This window comes from Danio rerio, chromosome 5 (genome assembly GCF_049306965.1).
Source record: "Danio rerio strain Tuebingen ecotype United States chromosome 5, GRCz12tu, whole genome shotgun sequence".
Classification (NCBI taxonomy): domain Eukaryota; kingdom Metazoa; phylum Chordata; class Actinopteri; order Cypriniformes; family Danionidae; genus Danio; species Danio rerio.
Window position 1 is genome coordinate 34072913 of NC_133180.1, and position 21048 is coordinate 34093960.

Consider the following 21048-nt stretch of genomic DNA (forward strand, 5'->3'; position numbering starts at 1 on the left):
TAGTAACATTCTTAAAAATGACTATTTTGAGTTGATGATTTTGAGTACTTTTAAGTGATGTTTTCTTGTGTTTTGTGAATGTGAGCAGCCCACCTTATTTCTGTTTTATAGCAGCGATACAAATTAAGCAAAACCATCTGTCAAATTACCTAGAAAAACATTTGTGCTCATTTCCTCAAGTTAAAAGTGCTTTGCTATATTTGTATGATCACATTAATGAGAATCTGTGGTTGCATTACAGCATGTCTGCTTTGAAACGCACTATTAGCTCTTGTTATTCAATATATTTCATTGTTTCATTTAATAATAGTACGAGCGAGTCTGGCGTTAGATACCAGACTCCCCTGATTCTCCTGATTATGCAATTTACTGGATTTAATTTTCTTCCACTTTACATTGTTTTTAGTATTCTTGTTGGTTCGACTAGTTCATAGGTGCCCAAACTTTTTCGTATGAAGGGCCAAAATCCAAATATGATTGACAGCCGTGGGCCAAAGATAAATATACCAAACTATATTAAAGTTGCCATGCGTAATTTTCTAATTCATTTCATAATATTTATAAATAAATAGAAAGCATGACTTTGAATCTTATTAACTAATGCAGTATAACTTTTATTATAACGTATTGCAATAAAAACAATCACATTTATAACAGCATAGTTCAGTGCTGGATACACTAGTCAAGCAGAATATGACTTTGCCTTGATTCACTGACCAAAGTCTCCGAATTGGGTCACACTTTACAATAAGGTTCATTAGTTAATGCTAATTAATGCATTTACTAACATGAACAAATAATGAACAATACATCTACTACTGTGTTTGTTCATGTTAGTTAACATTAGTTGATGAAAATACAGTAGTTCATTGTTAGTTCATGTTAACTCATGGTGCATTAACTAATGCAAGCATGGACTTGGATGTCAATAATGCATTAGTAAATGTTCAATTATGATTAATAAATGCAGTACATGTGTTGTTCATGATTAGTTCATGTTAGTAAATGCATTAACTAATGAACCTTATTGTAAAGTGTTACCCTGCATTGTCCTCTATTCATCGGGGGACAGTATGTACATTTTAAACTAAATATGATTAATTTTAACCATTTAAATTAAAACTTTAAATTTCAAATAAAAGTTTCAAATGACAGTCTATAACCAATTCTCCCTCTCTTCTCAGATGGGATGGTGGGCCAAATCAAAGATTACCATGGGCCAACTTTGGTCCACAGGCCAAGATTTGTGCATCTCCAGTAGGGATGTGCGAAGCAGCCGGTATTTGTATTTGTATTTGTATTTGTTGAGGGGGGAAAAGTATTTGTATTTGTATTTGTATTGGAGTGACATTCAAAATGGCGCAAAAATATATATTTTTTCTATTACACTTCTAATTTACGTTATAGTGAAAGTATTGTTTAATTATACCCATTATAGAAATTATAGATATGCAATATTGGCTGTTGTTTTTGAACATGTGACAAGAAATGTCATTGAAAAGAAAATAACATAAAAGCCATTATCTCATCCATGGTTAAACCAACAACTAATAAAATACCATTGTAAATATTATGAACCCCACCACCACCGTTCTTGTTGAAGGACACTGAATAGACAGAATAAAAACAAATAATACTTCAAAAAACTGTTCTTCTTCAGAAAGAACTTTTTTTCCAATAGACAGAATTCCAAAAACTAAAATTAACTAAATAAATCTAAATAAAACCCTGCCTGGGAGATCTGGCAGAACAAAAGTATTCTATATAATACTAAAAGATACAGCCCTGCTATTATCATCTGCCAGCCACAAAACAGACACAAAGTTTGTTTGTTTATTTAGAGATATCTGCAAATATTTTTCAATGGAAGTCAATGGAGGAATATGACTAGTCAGTCATAATATATTTGCAGATATTTCCAATCTGACTAGTCGAATTATAATTATGACAAGTCAAAATATAATTAGAGATATCTCTAAATATATTTATGGATAGTCTGAACAAGGTTTAAATGCTAAAACGGCTTGCCATACGCTGTCACCCAGTAGCACAGTGGAGAGTTCTTTAGTTATATCCTTTCAGTCGTTTGTTATGCAGTGACATGCAGTCAAATATTTCGCCAAACAGTCCTTAGGGATCAGGGCCGGATTAACCAATGGGCATTATGGGCACAGGCCCAGGGGCCCGTGCGCACTAGGGGCCCCTGCGAGGGGGGAGAAAAAAAGGACAATTTCGGAGTGTCTTTTTTTGGCTAATTGCAAATAGCGCATCTAGTTGGAATAAGCTTTTCAGGGTTTACGCCCATCGATGCCTGATTGATAGAGACAAGATGAGTGAAGAGCTAAGAAATATTGTAGCCGCAGTGGCGCATTTGTAAGGCACACAGTTTCGTCTTTTGGCGCGATAAATTATAAACTCGGTTCGAATCCACCATCAGCTGAACTCGTGCTACTTTTTTTCTCCCCATTACATATCAGATTGGAAATATATTTATTTTTAACAGGAAGGAAACATTTTTAAAAAATAATGGAAATGTGATATAAAGTCACAAGTGTCTCGTGGGTAGTTAATAATGTTTAGTCTTATTATAGGCGCCTCCCTCTCTGCAAAAACTATATTGCTCAGACAACTGTATTTCCTCTGAGCAAAAAAATCGCGATCACACATTAATATTATTGTTATATTTAAACTGCCTTTTTTTCTTTAACTAAACAGAATGCTGTAATTGGTCAAGCGCGGAAACGTCAGTTTTGTAATAACCCGCACTAAACTGAGCGGACTTTAGTGTAACGTTATATCTGTCATAGATCAAAAATGAGTGGACAAGTGGATTTAGCAAACGCGAGAGAAAGAGGAGAGGAGGCATCTTCATTGAGGCATTTTCCATACACACCATCTTTAAACAGACCCTTGATCAGGAGAATGAGGGTACAGAAGAAGACGTTATGGTAACTTTAAATGATGAGAAGCTAGCATTAACCAGGCGGAGGAGGCTAACGGCAGCGCAGCGCGGACTGGATTCATCGTGTGAGAGACAGACAGAAAAGGAGAGAGAGAGGGAGAGAGAGAGAGAAAGGCCCAGAAGAGGAGGGAGACGGGAGAGAAGAGGTATAGTGTGTGTGATTTCGGATACTTTTAGGTTTATAATCAAGTCTTCATCACGAGAAGAGTAGAGAAAATACAGGGAGAGAAGGAGAGACACAGTAAATCAGTGTTTGTATTATGAAAGACTCAGATTCATAGAACTGGATTGGAGAAGCATTGTGCGTTATATGCCATGGCAATAATATGCTTTATAAGTTTGTAAAAGCAATACATTAAAATACCATATATATATATATTAAGTTTTATTAGTATTTTTATTCAATGCTTTGAAAAATAAGTTAAATCTTTGTAGACTATAAATACATATGTACTATATAGCATTTATTTAAATTTGTGGCCAACAAATTATAGATTAATTTTATTTAAAAATTATTAAATTATTCTTATTTTTTAAATTCAACTATAGGGGTGGTAGGGGGCCTTACAAGACAATAGCCGCGTTTCCACTATCGCGCCTAAAGCGAGCGAGCCAGGGCGAGCCAAGGCCAGTGGCGTTTCCACTGTCACTTCCGGGGCCTAATCGGGCCAAAGCGGGGCTTTCTCGGGGCCAACGGCCAGCCTTTTTCGGCCCGCCGAATACCTTGGGCCAAGGAGGGCCAGCCGGGGCTTCGGGGCGGAGTGAAAGGAGAGGCGGGCACAGTTTTCCGATCGCACTCGAGTACATGCGCCAAACAAATAAATAAATAAGGGAAATAAAACATCTGGAACAAATTATAGGCTGGGGTCTTTTTTGCATATGATCGCCCTTAAGTTTCTCTTTTAAATGTAAGGCTGTTGCATAAAATGATCTTTCTTTGCTGCATCTTTGATGTTTCAATAACGCATAATAATCTTTACACCATATTAAAGACACAGCAGACAGTAAAGGTTTTCAAGAGGTTTTGTCAAGTTTAATACTATGTGTGTTTTTGCGCGTTTAGATGCCTGTGTATGTGTGTGAGACCGAAAAAAGCGCTCCATTCATAGCTCTGTTGATGCCGCGAGCGGCTTTTTTCTTTTATTTTTATTGTTTTAATTTATTTTGGAGATAATACACTATATGAATACAACAGTAGGACATTAAACTTTACAAATTTCATGCCCACTTCTGTAGGCTCAAAACAATAGTGTCATATCTAGATAAAATAGCCCTATATTGAAATAATTTAAAGAATTACAAATATCAGATAGGCCTATAATAAAATCACATTAAATAAATTAACCAATATAAAACTAACAAAAGCTATAGCTATAACAGTTAGGTACTATATCAAACTGTTTCAAATTTATATTAAACTTTCATTTTTCAAAAGCCTCTTTGAAAAAAAGATTTTAGATATTTTCTAAAAAAATAAAAATAAATAAACACCGGAAAATGTTTTAAATATTATTTATAAAGTATTTGGATACGATGAAATTAATCAAATCATGCAAACTGAGCATTTTCGGGGTGAGTGAACGCAGAAACTAGGCGACCTTTTTTTCTGTCTGCAGCCGCGCAGCACTTTTTTGACGGGGAAAACTGCAAGTTCAAAATGTGTTCTGTGTCCTCAAACAAGTGTGTATGTTTTTATATGACGTGGTAAAATTAAAAAAGGACATTTTAAATACATAAAGAGCTTTATTAGTGCATAGCTGCTGAGCGCAACGAAATATAGCCTAGGCTATATTTTATTACGTGCTGCTCTTATGTGCTGAAACACTGAACACTTTCCTTTACTTTAGATATAATAAGCAACATCTTTAAATAAAGGGAATCACCTATTAAGTGTCATAAAGCCTATAGGGGGAAAAATCATGTTTCAGTTCTCTCCGGAGCATTTGGGATGAATGTTGGACAGATTCTGTCTAGAGGATGTTATAAAAAACATTTTATATCGAGTTATTAACGGAGAATTTTATATATGTGGTGTTATATTATGGATGTGTGCGCTCCCTGCGCTCCGGGTCCCTCCGTTGGTGGCAAGACCACTGGATTTCGATGCCAGTCGGTCGGCGAGTAAATGAATATGATGAATGAAAACACACAGGCATGTGCGTATAGACATGCGTTGTACTGCTGTACAGTAACGTGTCATTTGTTTGTTTTGGTTGTCCTAATTTTAATAGTTTCGTGATGATGTGATGGTGTGCTTTATCTGCATGATTCTCGCTGAAGTGGGCGGTTTGAGTGACGTTCGATTCAGAGGATGTTCTGGGGGCGGGGTTTGCGTGACGCGCTGCGAGCTACTAGCCCCACAGTAGAAACGCGACATGATTTCGGCCTCACTGCTCAACCTCCCGGGCGATTGGCCCGGCCTGGCCCGATATAAGCCCTGGCTCGCACTGGCCTGATAGTGGAAATGCGGCTATTGTGCCCAGGGGCCCCTGAGTTCTTAATCCGGGCCTGTTAGGGATGCGGTGACACGCAGTCAGATATTTTACCGGACAGATCCGCCACTTTTGGCGCGCATAAACAATCATAAAGGCCTCGTGCTGCAGGAATGCGGAGGTCTGCTGAAGGCGCGCAGCTGACATGCAGTGAGAGGTTTGCGTCTTTAATAAACTAACTTACGGCAGTTTGCGATCACTGAACAGTAAGAATGGTTAATAAATCCATATGAAACAACCCCTTAAAAGTCACGCCTCGCTTTCAGTTTCGGGCTTTGGCGCGTTTTGCACTGAGCGTGTCTCTCTCTCTCTCTCTCTCTCTCTCTCACTCACGCGGGCATGCACTGTGGTCTCATAAGGAAACGCTGCTTTTTGATATAGTGTTTTTCTTGCTCCCGAATACAAATAATTTTTCAAGTATTTGTTCGAATCAAGTATTCGTATAAAACACGCTATTCGTGCCTTTCCGAATACCGTATTCGGGTTCGGCTCCACCCTTAATCTCCAGATTAGTGATTATAAAGGCCCCAAAAGGCTAATATACAACAGGTATCTTCATGTCTTGAATGATTTATGATGTTAAGGGAATTAAATTCCAATTAGAGGTGTTTACAACTGATTCCTGACAGAGAGGCTACAAAAGAAGTAGATAAAAGTGAGCAAAATAAATGGTGCATGAAAGAGCACCCAAAGGGAGAAAGGAGGAGTGTGTAATTAAAGGAGAAAGTTCAGTATAGATAAAAAGGAGGCAAAATAGAGTAGCTGTTACAGACACACCACTAGTAGTCCAGAATGGACATCATCATATTGAAAACAGCCAGTTTCGCTGCATTTCACCAGACCTTTCATGTAAATAGTCATACAGTGCAGAGCATGTGTGTTTGTGTGCGGCCTTCAAAACAACTAAATGATCACGTTATCCTCTGCCACTCGAGAAAACAATTTGATCATAATAAAACATTACAGAGGAATAAAGTGAAAGCAGTGGGCCTTTCGCCTACACGTTGTTAGGGGCTGATGCATTTTCCTCCTCATCAATGTCCTTGTCTGCACACAATAAGTCGGTCCACAGGAGTAATTTGCTGCTTGTTTGAGAAGCATGCAATTTGTGTTTTAAATGAGAAAGAATTTGTGTAACTTCTATAAAAAATAAGGTACATTTATTGGAGCCCATCCAATTTATTAAGGCATATTGATCGCTTTATACAGTCTTCAGGTTTGTGTGAATCATTAATGACCAACAGCACTCTGTCAGCACTTTCTTATGTGGCATTGTTTTTATACAGAAGTTTAGTATGCAGTGAGTTTATTTTGAGAAACCATTGTAGCCAATTATTACAATTTTAGATCACAAACTAAACACTTTTCAAAGATAGCCACATCAGAATATGCTGTGGAGTGTTCGAGCAAAACATACACTGCCAGTTTGATTCTTGAATTAATTGACTTGGTTGAATGAATCACTTAATGACATGATCATAAAGACACTAAATCCCATTCAATAGTAATTATGTAGATTATTCATATTTATAGGCACATTTGAACTTCTCAAGAAAAGCTCTTACTTAATTTACATCAAATTGTTTATACGCTTGTTATTATATTAGTGAATCTGGAGCATTCAAGAAGAGCTGCATGCTTAAGCTCAGTTATTTGCATAAAATTAGTCTAAAACAGCTCCATATGAAGAGTTCAAATACAGAAACCTTATGTGCTGTCTGGTGACTTTTATGACGAGCATCTATTAAACGAACATCTATTAAACATAACAAATACAAGTCACAGAAACACCTCTGCTGTAGCCTATGCCTCATTTAAATGTTTAATTGCTGCTGGTATGATACTGTTTCTGTATCGTTTAGTTCTTGTTACTAAAAACCTGGGAACAGAAGGAAAGAGCTGAAACTTTGAGTGTAGGGAATGAGCAGTGTCACTTAAAATTGAATTTGTAATTCTCTTGAGCTGCTTGGTGTCCACAGCCTCCAGAACACCCCAGTCAGCTTATTGGACCACTTAACTATCTGTTTTGGTGTGTTTTTATTCTTAACAGATAGGTTCTTAAGCCATGACTCGAAATGATAAAATGAACTCAAGAAAGAATCCATTTCATTGCCTTTAAAGTGAAATAACTGAACATAAACATAGGAGGCTGAGAAAAATGCTCATTTTAGAAAAACAATTCAGACGGCACTTAGAGGTTAAGGACTTTCCACACAAGCATCATGGCAAAGTTAAGTGTCTATTGGAAGCACACTTCAGATTCTTACAGAAATCTTTTGGAAATCTTACATCCATCCAAGTGTCTAGTTTGTGAATACATTCGTGTTGTTGCATGACTTGGTTGAGCAAATGTTTGAGTGATTCATTCATAAAGGCAGTTACTTGTTGTGTCCCTGAATAAATAAGCAATTTGAAAGAATCTGTTTAAAATTAAAAATTCATAAAGACAACATTTGCCACCTCTCTTTGTAGCAATTTGTTCCCTACCATGTTAAAAAGGAAAAAGATTTGGTCTTGTAGTCCTCCGGTACTGTTGCCTACAATCAGCTTGTCACAATTCGAAACCCAACAGGACGAGATGATAAATAGATGATAATAACGTGATGATCTTACTGCAACAGTTTTATCTGAGAGTACAGATACTGTATATAACCAGCTAATTTCCCAGTCTGCTCAAGACACCAGTTTTTTTTTTAGTTTTTTCATTCTATCAACACTTACTGTGCTGCAGTTTCAGGAGTGAAGAGAAGTGCATAGGAAAACAGGACTGATCATGCATTCTTTTTCTGCATTATTCTGTCCTTTATTATTCATCCTGAATGTGAGATGATTGACATTTGATAGCAATAAACAACATAAACTAATTCTATATGTTTTTTTAAGCTGTTGACCAACTTTTAACCTGATCTTTTAATAGTAATGCTTGACTGAAGTCGCATAGCAACTTTGGGTGCAACAATACTCTAAAAATAAAAAGCAGTGAAAACAAACCAGTCTTTGGTGTTTAATAAGGTGTTGCGTTTTGAGGGGCCCACCACCTTGGTCAGATGTGTCCAGTGGCCAACATATTCTGCTAATACCCTGCATGCAAACATGCACAAGTGGAATGATGCAGATGCTCTCCTTATGAATCTGAGAATGTCAACTGTTGCATTTCACAGGCCTACTGATCGTTTATAACAACATGTAATATGTGTGTTATACTGAGGTCAACATTTCTCAACATAGGGCTACTAATTGAAACCTACAGAGTTGCAAATGTGCATTGGGCTACTGTATTTACAGCATTTATAATTTCATAATGATTCAGTAGAAATGATCTACTATATGTAGATATAATATTGTCACACCATTACACTGCCGTGATGGTCCCAGTACATGTGATAAGCCAAAATGGGGTGTGACCTCTGTCTCTGTGTGTCTCGCCATTTCTGACACACACACACACACACACACACACACACACACACACACAGCTCATGTGCAGAACCACCGGTCCTTGTGCTGGTGTATCTGACAGTGATGCAGTGTTATTACTGAGCAGACGCTTTAACACTGCTATCACATCCTTTCACTTGCTGAAACGGTCCAATGAAAGCGCAATCCTCTTACAAACACAAGATCAACGGGTCAATACTTCAGATGCATGCGCATTTATAGGAAAAATCATATCTCAATCATAGCCTATAGCTGTCTGATATCCCACATCTGCTCTGCAGAAAACCTGGATCTCCCCTCGACGGTTCTTGGGGAATCCCGATGAACAAAAGTGGGTTATGGCTGTTAGAGGCTGATGTTTTAGCGCGTAATGGACCATGACTTGCGTCTAAACTGTCAAGAAGCCACAACACCTTTTAAGATATCGGTCGTGTGAAGCGCGCGCGCGCACACAGTTTTTTTTCTTTAGCCTTGATTTTGTGCATTCGTTTATTTCTTTATTTACCCGCCCATGTTTTCCTAATTCTGTTTGTATTGTCTGTTTTCAACATTATATTTCCTGTCTGTTTCAGTACTTTGAATGCTCTATTTTGGCAATATCTGCTGACAGTCTTGCCAGTAAATCTTTGTTGACTCTAGATCCCTAGTGACAGCTTTAAGACCCTTTAATATGCTGCATGTCCATGCCAAATCCCCCGAAAGCCCGTCCAAAACCCACACACTTGAGTAAAACACGTCTATCTCAGATGCTCTTCACACAGTACACTGTGATAATTTACAACCCTACCATCCGGTAACCGGATGATGCGGTGTTCTCAAATTGCCCACTCCCCACAAGAATCCCCTTCACCTAATATCAACTCACCTCGTTATTTCGAAACTGCAGCCCTTCCTGAGTAGCAAGGCTCTTTTTCGCATGATTCCCGCCTTCTCTCGTCCCAAATACATGTTAATATCCGAATTCATGGTGGTGGGATAGCGGGTCGCACGGGTCCTGACTGCACGCGCAGGGACTCAGAAGCAGCAGCGCGAGCGCCGTTGTTGATGATGATGATGGTGATGCGGCTCTGCTGCTTCGCGTCTGGCGAATGGAGAACCGGGAGGGCGCACAAAGAGAGAGGGGGATACAAGATCAACAGTGGGTCCTCATCAAACGGAAAAAGCCAAAAAGTGACCCACACTCTTCTGTGTTCAGAGAAGATATGATTTAAGTTGATTCAGTGTGCTCAGGGCTGAGGAAGGGATTCGTGAACTCCATTCACACCAGTTCCTCCAGATTAGAAGTGCAAAAAGTCGTCGGTGAAAAAAATCTCCGGGTCGATCCCCCCGTTCCCCGTTGTTTAGGGCATGTACACTGGAGTAATGTACCGCTCCAGCCGTAGAGTCTGCGCGGTCCTAATGTCTACCCAGAAGAATAGAAGAAAAAAATAAGATTTTTTTTTTTTCTTTTAGTGGGGCGGCGACTGACTCTCTCAAATGAACGAACATTACGCACTGTCGTTCCTCTTCCCTGGAGAGAACAATATCATTATTAAGAAAAAAATGTTTTTCTTTAGGCAGTGTTCTTTCTTTCTTTAATTAATTCCTTTATCGCCATTGTGACTCATACTCCCCGTTATGAAGCAGGAAGACAAACCTCAAAAGCATCACAGCTTTTTAAGAACAGCAGCATATGAGATGAAATGTATAGACCTATAGGTGTGTGTGTGTGTGTGTGTGTGTGTGTGTGTGTGTGTGTGTGTGTGTGTGTGTGTGTGTGTGTGTGTGTGTGTGTGTGTGTGTGTGTGTGTGTGTGTGTGTGTGTGTGTGTGTTTTGAACATTTATTTTATTTCAGTCTGTTTCTGTCAGATGAAGATAAAATTGTTAGGCATGAACAAGAATAAATTATTTCATAGTAAAATAAAACCAAGGATTACAATACAACCCCAAAAATACGTATTAAATGTATATATTTTATAATTGTATACATAAATATTATCATTTACCGTAATTTGTAATCGTGTATTTTAGTGGATCAGTGTGTGTGCGTGCGTGCGTTTGTGCGTGTGTGTGCGTGCTGTAGGCTACTGGTTGTCAGAACAAGTGTGTTGTTTCATTTTTAAATGTGGTTCCTCCACATTCATGTGCTGTCGTTGAATTGAATAGACTAAATTTAATGTTCTCTTACACAGTTCTCACTCTTGAAACTGCAGTACAGTAAGTGCTAATAGAATGAAAAATACTTTTATTTAAATTTGGAAACATGATTGTTCTGAGCTCTGTGCTCATCCTGAAAGAAAGCATCTTGAGCAGCCTGTGAAATCTACAGTACAAAGTTGGGTACCGTACCTGTACTTTGTAATTAACAATAATTTATTAATTTGTAGTTTATAAATGTATGAATGGGTGCTTCTCAGCACTGGGGTTCAGGAGCTAGTATACTCTCAATGCACTCTAAGAAATAAATGTGCATGAGTTGTCACTGCCACTTTTTCAAAAGTTACAAATTTGTACCTAAAAGGTCCATACTAATATCTTAAGGGTACATATTATACCTAAAAAGTACAAAAGTGTTCCTCTTAAAATTTTAAGGTACCAATATGGACCCTTCAAGTACAAATGTGTACCTTTTGAATAAGTACCACCCCAGTGACAGCTCACGTACCTTTATTTCTGAGAGTGTATTCGGTTGTGACTGGAAGGGCACCCACCGGTAAAACATATGGAAGAGTAATTGGCAGTTCATTCCACTGTGACAACCTTTAATAAAAGCCTAGCAAAGTGAAGATATGTTATAAAACATTTTCCCCCTTTGAACACAAAAATATTTTATTTTGAGAAACATTTATAATATCCTGGAACAGTAAACCTATCAGACTAAATCATTCAAATGGCATCTGAATACAACTAATTCAATACACTGATTTCTGTGTATTTTAAAATGGCAACTTTGGACATCTTTTTTGCTGGAGATAAGGTGGGCCCAAGGGGGAAAAAAAGTAATAAAAAACTTACTTATTCCATAGAAACGGTATAGCAGAAAAGTTTGGCGGTTTTAAAATCTTGAAAACGGTTATCATCCCATGCCTAATGCAGACATTATCAGAAAAAAATGTACAAACAAATTGAACATTTTTAAAAAAGTACGGCCCCAGTGACAGCGTTTGCATCTTTATTTTAGAGATTGTATCAGAGTCTTATCTTTGAAGCACGTGTAGGCTACTTTAAACAGGTTACAAAAAATCAGTGTTAATATTATTAATAATATTGTGAAAAGCTGTACTGTAATGATGTTAAAACTCGGGTATTGATCCAACACACACACATACAAAAGCACAAGACTTGAATGGAGACATTTATAGAAGGTTTAAACTGAGCAGATGTTTTTTCTGCTGGATCAGAAAAAAAGTTTATTCCGAGTTGCATGGACACCAGGGAAAAAGCAATGCTACATGCAAATACGGTGCAACTAATCACATAAACGCTCATAGTTACAGTAACACAGCAAAACAAATAATCTTTTCAACTTTTAAAAGGGAGGGAAAAATTCTCTTATATCTTTTGTTGTTGACTTCAACCTCTGATCAAGATTGTTTAACTTAATTTAAGCAGTGCCAGCTGTGTGTGAGTGTTTGTGTTACAGTAATTCTTGAAGTGTTACTGGAAGAACTGTCTGAGCATGACTCATGTTTGTCTTGTGGCAGCAAGAATCATGCTTTAGGTCATGTTCATTTGCTCTAAAGGTGTGTTTGTGTGTGTGTCTCAATCTGAGTGTGTGTTATGTTCTGGCATATTGTATATCTGCCTCACATATCACATATGCCACTTCTTAACATACAGTATACGTCACAAACACATTGATTTGTTTATCGTTGCTTTAACCTGCTTTTTATACTCCATATTTTAATGCTTTAGCAATATTGTATTGATCGCCGTCAGGTCAGCCAGGCTTTGTTGGTTGTGACTCTCACAAGAGAAAGACATGGCAGTATTTATGCTCTCTATATGGGGCGCAAAGTCTAAAGAGAATGGTGCAAAAGATCATTAATGGTTTGTTCGAATCCACTTTTGCTATTTTAAGAAAGAAAAAATGGTCTAACAGGGTTGTACTTATTGGTATAACATGCATTAAACCAATCAGTCTCATCTCCCATTCCCTTTTAGAGTCAGTTGCACCATTTGCTATTTACATGGTTGACTTTGTAAGTAAAAAAACTGAATGGAAAACCTGAATGCTTCACTAGCGAGACTAACAGATTATCTGCGTGAGGATAAAGAATGAGACTCCGTTCGGCCTTTTTACTTTCTCTTTACTTTACTTTTACTCTTTACTCCTTTACTATTATGGATACAGAAATGTTGCTGTACGCACTCCACTAAAGACATCAATTAGCCTACATATTAAATTTTGTTTGTTAAGCACAAAGATTTGTTTCAAAACTATTTCTAAATTCAGTTCTAATTTCCAGCAAATGAAAAATGAACAATAATAACGATGTGTGGTCAAAAGTTATATCCAATCACGTGTGATATTCTTATGCCCCATATGGTGAAGCATACATCTTCGAAAGAGGTGGACAAATCTAAGCTTGTTTTTATTAAAACAAATATAAATATACAGATAATAACAACCCGGGCTCATTGTGGAAACGTAGCCCCACGGACGTTTCTGCGGATCGCGAAATACGTCCCGGGAGGTACGTAATTGAGCAGTTTTTGTTTTTGTGGATCCGCGAGAGGCCGCTGTGCGCGCTTTTTCAGCTCTCGGGAGCGCGCGCTGTTCGTGCCCGCGCTGTTCTCACGTGAAAAGCCGCCGGAGGCCGCTGTGGAGCGACCGTCCATCCAACTGACTGGCTGAACGACCGAACAATCGACTGGGCGGCCGGCCGAGCAGCCGACCTGGCCGCCCTCCTCTTCCTCCTCCTCCTTCCCTAAACTGAAGCGACGGTTTTCAAAAGGCGTCCAGAAAAAAAAAAGCAAAAGCCCTCGTCTTTGATTTTGACCACGTTTTCGGATCTCGCCACGTTCTTGCCCTTATTTTTTGGATTCTGTTTTTCATCTTACCTGATTTCTGGAACTGCTGTTTCCCGGACTCGATCCCGGTTGTCCCCGCGGCCGGCTTCTCCTCCTCCGGGCCTCCGCTTCGCCGACGTAACGCTGCGAGCTAAGCGGACAAACTGGTGGTGGGAAAGCCCTCCACTCGGAGGCGAGCCGTCGGCCACACCACCCCGTAGCGTTCGCTCGAAAAAAACTAAATGCGGCCGTACGTACCTCCGGCCATGTAAATCGCGGTTTCCAGAAACGTCCGCGAGGCTACATTTCCAAAATGAGCTTGGGTTGGATAATAAATAATGCTGTTATAATAATAACATTATAATCAAAATGCAAATTGTTATGTACAAACTGAAAAATCCCCCCGGATGTTAAAGATATAAACAGGTAGTGTTTTTTATATCCATGGAGAAAATATTAATTTTAATATTTTAATTATATATTTAATTATTTTAATAATTTCTTATTGCTGTACGACCTGTGTGTGTTAAGCATTTGAGTCTGCATAGGTGCATAACTAACGCGCTCTGTGCTGGATTTTAGACCTGTTTTTAGACTAAAACAAATACATCTCAAATACATCTGTATTTTATTTACCTTAAACTCAAATGTCTGATAATATCTTGTCTGTTATGTGTTATGCATTTAGATATACAGTATTTCATATACTGTTGACTGAAAATGACCTCAAAATTTATTTTAGGACAGTTATTGCTCACAGAGCAAAGCAACAAACTGCATTTTTGCTAGTTAAGCTGCCAACACCCAAAGCATGGGTGCTGCAAGGTGGTAACCTCAAAACTCAAAGCATTACACAAAACTCTTCTAAATCTTCAAACTAAATTGAAGATTAAACTCTAACAAGGATTTTTATTATCTTTAAACACCAAAGATTACTTTTATTGTCAACATTTCCTTCTCTTAATTCAATACCATGGCAAAGCATTCTGGGAACTAATCTCCTAACCAGGTAGTTGGACCAACACAATTCCTTCATGTTGTCCCAAAACAAAACGCTTAAGTTAACCCAATGGTTTACAAATTTAAGTAAATATAAAACAAATAATTTAAACCAAAGAAATTAAAAGAATTGAGTTGTTTCAGCTCATTTTAAATAAGTAGTTTGATCAAGCAACAGTAATAGTTTTTTTGAGTGTACTTGGTCAATGGCACAATCTATTTCAGTTTCTCAGAATAAAAACTTGCCAACAATGGGCCTTGACACACCTGCTTTTTAGACCGGCACTCCCATGAGTACACAAAGTAGCGCACATGGATTTGCCATTTAAACAACATTGCGCAAAAGTGAAAATTAGGGTTGCGCTGGTCTATAGCAACAAATCGCACAAAACATGTCCTGTGATAGGGCTCATGCACACAAGTTAACAGTGCAGAGACAGTGAGTGAGAGTGAAAGAGAGATTTTAGACAAACCAGCTGCCTGTGATTCACTTGGCAAAGACGTCTCAGTAATGGCAAAGACATTTGATTAGTGATGAGTTTTTTTTTTTTTAAACTCTACACCAGTAAATGCCTAACAAAGCCAAACAAAGTGAATGATAAAATCTGATCAAATTCAATGACATGCCTGGTTGTGTTGTGCACATTTTGTATTAGAGAGTGATGGTGTCCAGCCGTTCCTTGTGAGGATTCTTTGTTGTCCAGATGGTATAAAACTGTGTACATTTCACTGACTGAAGGATAATGTGTGGTCCGTGTGTCTCTGTGTGCAGCTTGGCTAGGAAACAGCATGTTGATTTTTCTGAGACAGCAGGACGAGTAGAAGTAAGAAAAAGACAAAAGACATAACAGAAGATATCATTTTGGTTTTAGTCACGTACGCTCGTCTTATGTGCAACACTGCCAGAAATTGCATCATTTGTATTCCATTAGATTTCTTATCTTGTGTTGAATTGTTATTCATGCTATTTTATCCTACTTGCATGCTGTTCCTCTGTCCACAGTCTGTCCTCTTTTGCAAGGCCTGTCAAAATAACACAGTGGGATGGGGGATGCTGGCACATACACACACACAAAGCCCATCCTCCATGTATTTGAGAAGGGGTTACCCTGGATACGTCAGTGAGCGATCGGGGAAGCTCTGATCAGCTGATAATTTGTGACTCTGATAAATGAAAGTACATTTTGAGATTTTGAGATCTTACAGAGCTGTAATGGATATTCAGGGCCATTAAAAATCTTATACCAGGAAGTCCACAGACCAAGAGTGCAGATTTAAATCGTTCAGGAAAGGCAAGCAAATTGAATTTCTATGTAAATGTGTCATAAACATGTTATTGCATGTATTGTTGCAAGCAATTGGATGCGAGTTGCATAAACCGTTGACATCAATACTTGTTTTGTTCATGTTTTATGAATGAAATCCTGCATACATTTTTTTTAAAGCGGTCAAGTTTGGCTGGTAAGCATGACTCTGCTAACCGTTGCTTTTAGATCACCATCTGTTTCTAAAAAGCTTATTTGTTTATAATGAACTTAAGAATTAGCAATGCATTCTGAAAAACTAGATTTGTATTTTTTATTATAAACCAATATAGTATTGTTTTTGCATGCAACACACCATGTATGTAAATAGTTACATTTACACTTATTCATTTAGCACACTTTTATCCAAAAAGACTCTCAAATGAGGATAAAAGAAGCACTTCAAATCACCAGAGAACAGCAACATATAATAGATACAGTACCATGACAGATTTTCATAAATGATGTTTAACAGAGCAAGGAAATGTTCACAGTATATCTGATAATATTTTTTCTTCTGGAGAAAGTCTTATTTGTTTTATTTTGGCTAGGGTTAGGGTTAGGGTTTTTAATTTTTTAAATGCCATTTTAAGGTCAAAATTATTAGCTCCTTCAAGCTATATTTTTTTCGATAGTCTACAGAACAAACTATCTTTATACAATAACTTGCCTAATTAAATGATCTGCAAGGATTTGAAGATTTGAAGAGGCAAATGAAGGTTACAGATATTCTATATCACATGAATGCAGTTCATTTAAGGTTTTTCGTGCACTTACCAAATTTTGGGGTTATTAAAAAAACTTTGCTTTGGTGTTTTTATATTTTCTTAAGTACTTTCTACAGCACTATCATCTGTCAAATAAAATGTGGTTTTCACTAAAAATGCATTAATCTGTATTCTTGAGTACTTCAGCACAAGTGTAAATATTATATATATTTAGAGAACTGTCTAGATGTGGATTTATTACCACATTAGCTTTCAGCTATTTAGTACCATTTTATACACAACTTTATAATACCATTACTATATTAATTTAGATTTATGAAGCACATAAATTGTTACATTTACAAGAAGACAATAATAGGTATGATTAAATGAAATATTGAATTTCTTTGACACTCCATTTTTGTATAGTCTAAACTTCGCTATTTTATTCACGCGTTAGGATATGTTTGTACATAATATGCCTAATTATGTGCATTTATTTTTTTCCTTTTTTAATTCATTTATGCATTCATTCATTCATTTTCTTTTCGGCTTAGTCCCTTTATTAATCTGGGGTTGCCACAACGGAATAACCTGCCAACTTATCCAGCATATGTTTTACTCAGCGGATGCCCTTCCAGCTGCAACCCAACTCTGGGAAACATCCATACACACTCATTCACACACAGACACTACGGCCAATTTAGCCTATTCAATTTACCTATAGTGCATGTCTTTGGACTGTATAAGGGAAACCGGGGCACCCGGAGGAAACCCACGCCAACATGGAGAGAACATGCAAACTTCACACAGAAGTGCCAACTAACCCAGCCGAGGCTCAAACCAGCGTGCTGTGAGGCGATCGTGCTACCCTCTGTGCCATCTTGCTGACCTCCTTTTTTTCTGGCTGTTCAAAGTGTTTGTAAATTAAAGAGTGATAGAAAGAGATTTCCAGAATCCCCTCCATAAAAACCGTTGTTTTAAATATGTCAATAAAATGAATATTTGAACCCTTTTAACCTGAGTTTTGAACCAGACTTCATTTAATTCTGTGTGTGAGTGTGCAAAACACATGCACAGAGTTAATATTAGAGAGTAAAATATGATGAAAAAATGCTTCTTAAGGACCGTTTTAATAACACCGTTTGATTGACAAGTTGTGTGGTCCCATGAGCAAACATGAATGTCACTGAGATAAAAGGGAATAATAGCAGATATTTTTCTCAGGGTTTCTCCAGGTATTATAATTGTCCTTGGACGAGTACCATCAGTTTTTGGTTGTGAAATGTAGTCGTTGAGTCAGTGTTAAATGAGTCATGTAAGTCCAGCTGGAATGTGGAATTGTAGAGTGTTGAGCTCCCCGTATACAAAAATGCAATAAATAGTCTCTGTTAGAAGCTCGCTGCTGAAGTCCACTACTCTCCCATAAACACTCAATGGCACATATGCACTTTTTTTAGATCACACACACACACACACACACACACACACACACACACACACACACACACACACTGGTATTGGTAGATTCTCCATGCGCAAAATGTTGTGTATGACACTACATCTAAACTCAACCCTAACAGGAATCCTTTGGCACAAATTTGAATGTCAAAAGATGTCATTAAGTATGTTTTTGATTTATAAGGACACGATGCATGACCTTATAAAACACCTTAATGTTGTAATATCTACTGTAGGTCATATTCATGTCATTATACAAATGCCATGTCCTTGTAATCCAATCAAACCAGTACACACACACCGCACACCTTCCAAAGTGAAATTTTTCCACTGACATGGGGTGCTTGTGTTTTGATGTTCCACCCAGGGTGCATTTCTGCTCAGATAGTCTTAAGGTTAATCCTTGAACCAAAAACCATGGTTCACAGAGACACACACACACACGCACACACGCACACACGCACACACACACACACACACACACACACACACACACACACACACACACACACACACACACACACACACACACACACACACACACACACACACACACACACACACCATACATTGTGTCCCTGGGGCATCTGGAGGAAAGATGAGAGCTACTAAGAGATTAATTAGACTCACTTCAATAAGTCATTGAGATTCGCGCACACTCTCTGGTTCTCTCGTTTTCTCTCTCCCACTCTCCTCTCCTCCTCCTACCTACTCCTGGCAGCACCATTTGCATGAGTTTCATCTTACCAGAACTTTCTTTCTCGTCATGTCCTTCCTTTCCATCTCTACAGTGACCCCTTTGGAAACACTGCCATAGCAACCGTAAGCACATTTGGCGCACTTGACCCGTCCAGCTGGTCACCATGGGTCTAAACTAGAGCTGCTTTGACTGAGTACTTCATTATGAGATTATTACTGGAGAGAATACATGAATGTGAATGAAACAGTCATTCATTTGGATTTAATGAGGGCAAATCTAATGAATTAATGCAGTAGAGATGAAGACACTTTCGCGAATAAATGCACTCAATGAGCCTTGGCGTGCTGCAAACAATAACAAATTTAATGTGGGAAAACATTACGCATTTAACACATCCTTTATGCCAATTAACGTAGGGATAGGATAACAAGTAGAGGTATGTCTATTTGTGAGTAAACATTGCAAACATGTAGATTAGATTAGATTGAATTTTCTTTTCCAGCTATTCCTGATAACTGGATCATTTTCATAGCGATCATTAACAAAACATCATTCCTCAACAATGTGATCAGGGCACAGATCTGTGTGGCTAAAATAGATTAACTGTATATTATTAGTGTATACAAAAAAATTGACTTAATATTCGGTGCATGCTTTAAGCCATTTATATCCCTGACTTCGCTGCGAGTCTGCGTTTTGTTATAGAGGAATTCAATTAGTTCTGGTTTCAGTTAATCTGATGAGTGGTCTGATATATGTACAGCTTTGCCAATGGATGATATAGTGATATGCGGAATCATAAGGGCATCATGTGCCGCAAATAACCAAGCAGAACTGAGTACTTCATCCTTGTCAAAACGGCTTCATTAAAACTTCAAGAAAGACAAAAACTTTTTTGAAAATATTGCTGTTAGATTTGAAAAAAAAAAAAGCGGTTGTCTTTTCTTAGCATGGCACACATAATGCACAATGCATTTTGTTGTGCAGATCTCTGTCTGATAATACAGGATATGTTTGAGTCAAAAACACATGTATTAACTTGTATTATGATTGTATAAAAAGAAGGTCTGTGCCATTTTCAGTCAAGGGCAGATTTGTTGACATGTTTATTATTGTGATGGTTTAACATCAGGATAAATTAATACAACAGAAAAATACAGATAATTAAAGCTTATTTAGATTTTTTTCACTTTTCATTTTTTGAATACCATTGACATCATCCAGTGCTCTGCATAATTTAGTACACCCCATTTGAAAATGAATATTTTCATCTATTTCTCAGTGAATATAGGTGATGTATTTTGGTGCATTTAAGCAAAACAGATTTATTAAACAGATATATTTATTAAAATAATATTTTAGTCGCCAAACATGTTTGGAAAGATAATACAATTAAATTCAAGCAAAATATTTCCAAAAAACTTACTAGCAGCCTACAAAATTTCAACTAAATAAAAATTTTTTTTGCTTCCTATTATTGTATGGACAACAGAGAACAACTTGAATATACAGTTGAAGTCAGAATGATTAGCCCCCTTTTATTTCCCAATTTCTGTTTAACGAAGAGAAGATTTTTTTTCAGCACATTTCTAAACATAATAGTTTTATTAACTCATTTGTAATAACTGATTTATTTTGTCTTTGCCATGATGACAGTAAATTATATTTGACTAGATATTTTTCAAGACACTTCTATACAGCTTAAAGTGACATTTAAAGGCCTAACTAGGTTAATTAGGTTAAAGTATGTTAAGGTAACTAGGCAGGTAACTGTTCTTTAGACTATAGAAAAAATATATAGCTTAAAAAGAGGCTAATAAGTTTGACCTTAAAATGTTTTTTAAAAAATAAAATAAAATAAATAGGATTTTTTTCAGAAGAAAAAAATATTATTAGATATACTGTGAACGTTTCCTTGCTCTGTTAAATATTATTTGGGAAATATTTAAAAAAGAAAAAAAGTTGAAATTCTTGAAATTCTGTATAAATTCA

General features: G+C 37.3%; 2 protein-coding genes across 12 annotated transcripts in view; one reads left to right on the top strand and one right to left on the bottom strand.

Annotated features, from left to right (window-relative positions):
* Nucleotides 1-10308, bottom strand: part of garnl3 (GTPase activating Rap/RanGAP domain like 3) — a 108896-nt gene extending 98588 nt beyond the window's left edge. For 4 of the 5 annotated variants that reach the window (XM_005171887.5, XM_009301515.4, XM_009301519.5 and 1 more), the window contains exon 1: nucleotides 9758-10308. In XM_005171887.5, coding sequence (XP_005171944.1) covers nucleotides 9758-9858 — 101 coding nt within the window. In that variant the 5' untranslated portion in view covers nucleotides 9859-10308. 5 annotated transcript variants of the gene reach the window in all.
* Nucleotides 1-21048, top strand: part of LOC141385840 (membrane-spanning 4-domains subfamily A member 4A-like) — a 142437-nt gene that overhangs the window by 99212 nt on the left and 22177 nt on the right. The window contains exon 1 of one of the 7 annotated variants that reach the window (XM_073952362.1): nucleotides 2777-3108. The exons of 4 other annotated variants lie outside the window; for them this stretch is intronic. The gene's annotated coding sequence lies outside the window, so the exon portion shown is untranslated. Of the gene's footprint in view, nucleotides 1-2776; nucleotides 3109-21048 lie in introns of those variants that run through there. 2 more of the 7 variants (XM_073952363.1, XR_012406928.1) reach the window with 2 other exon arrangements.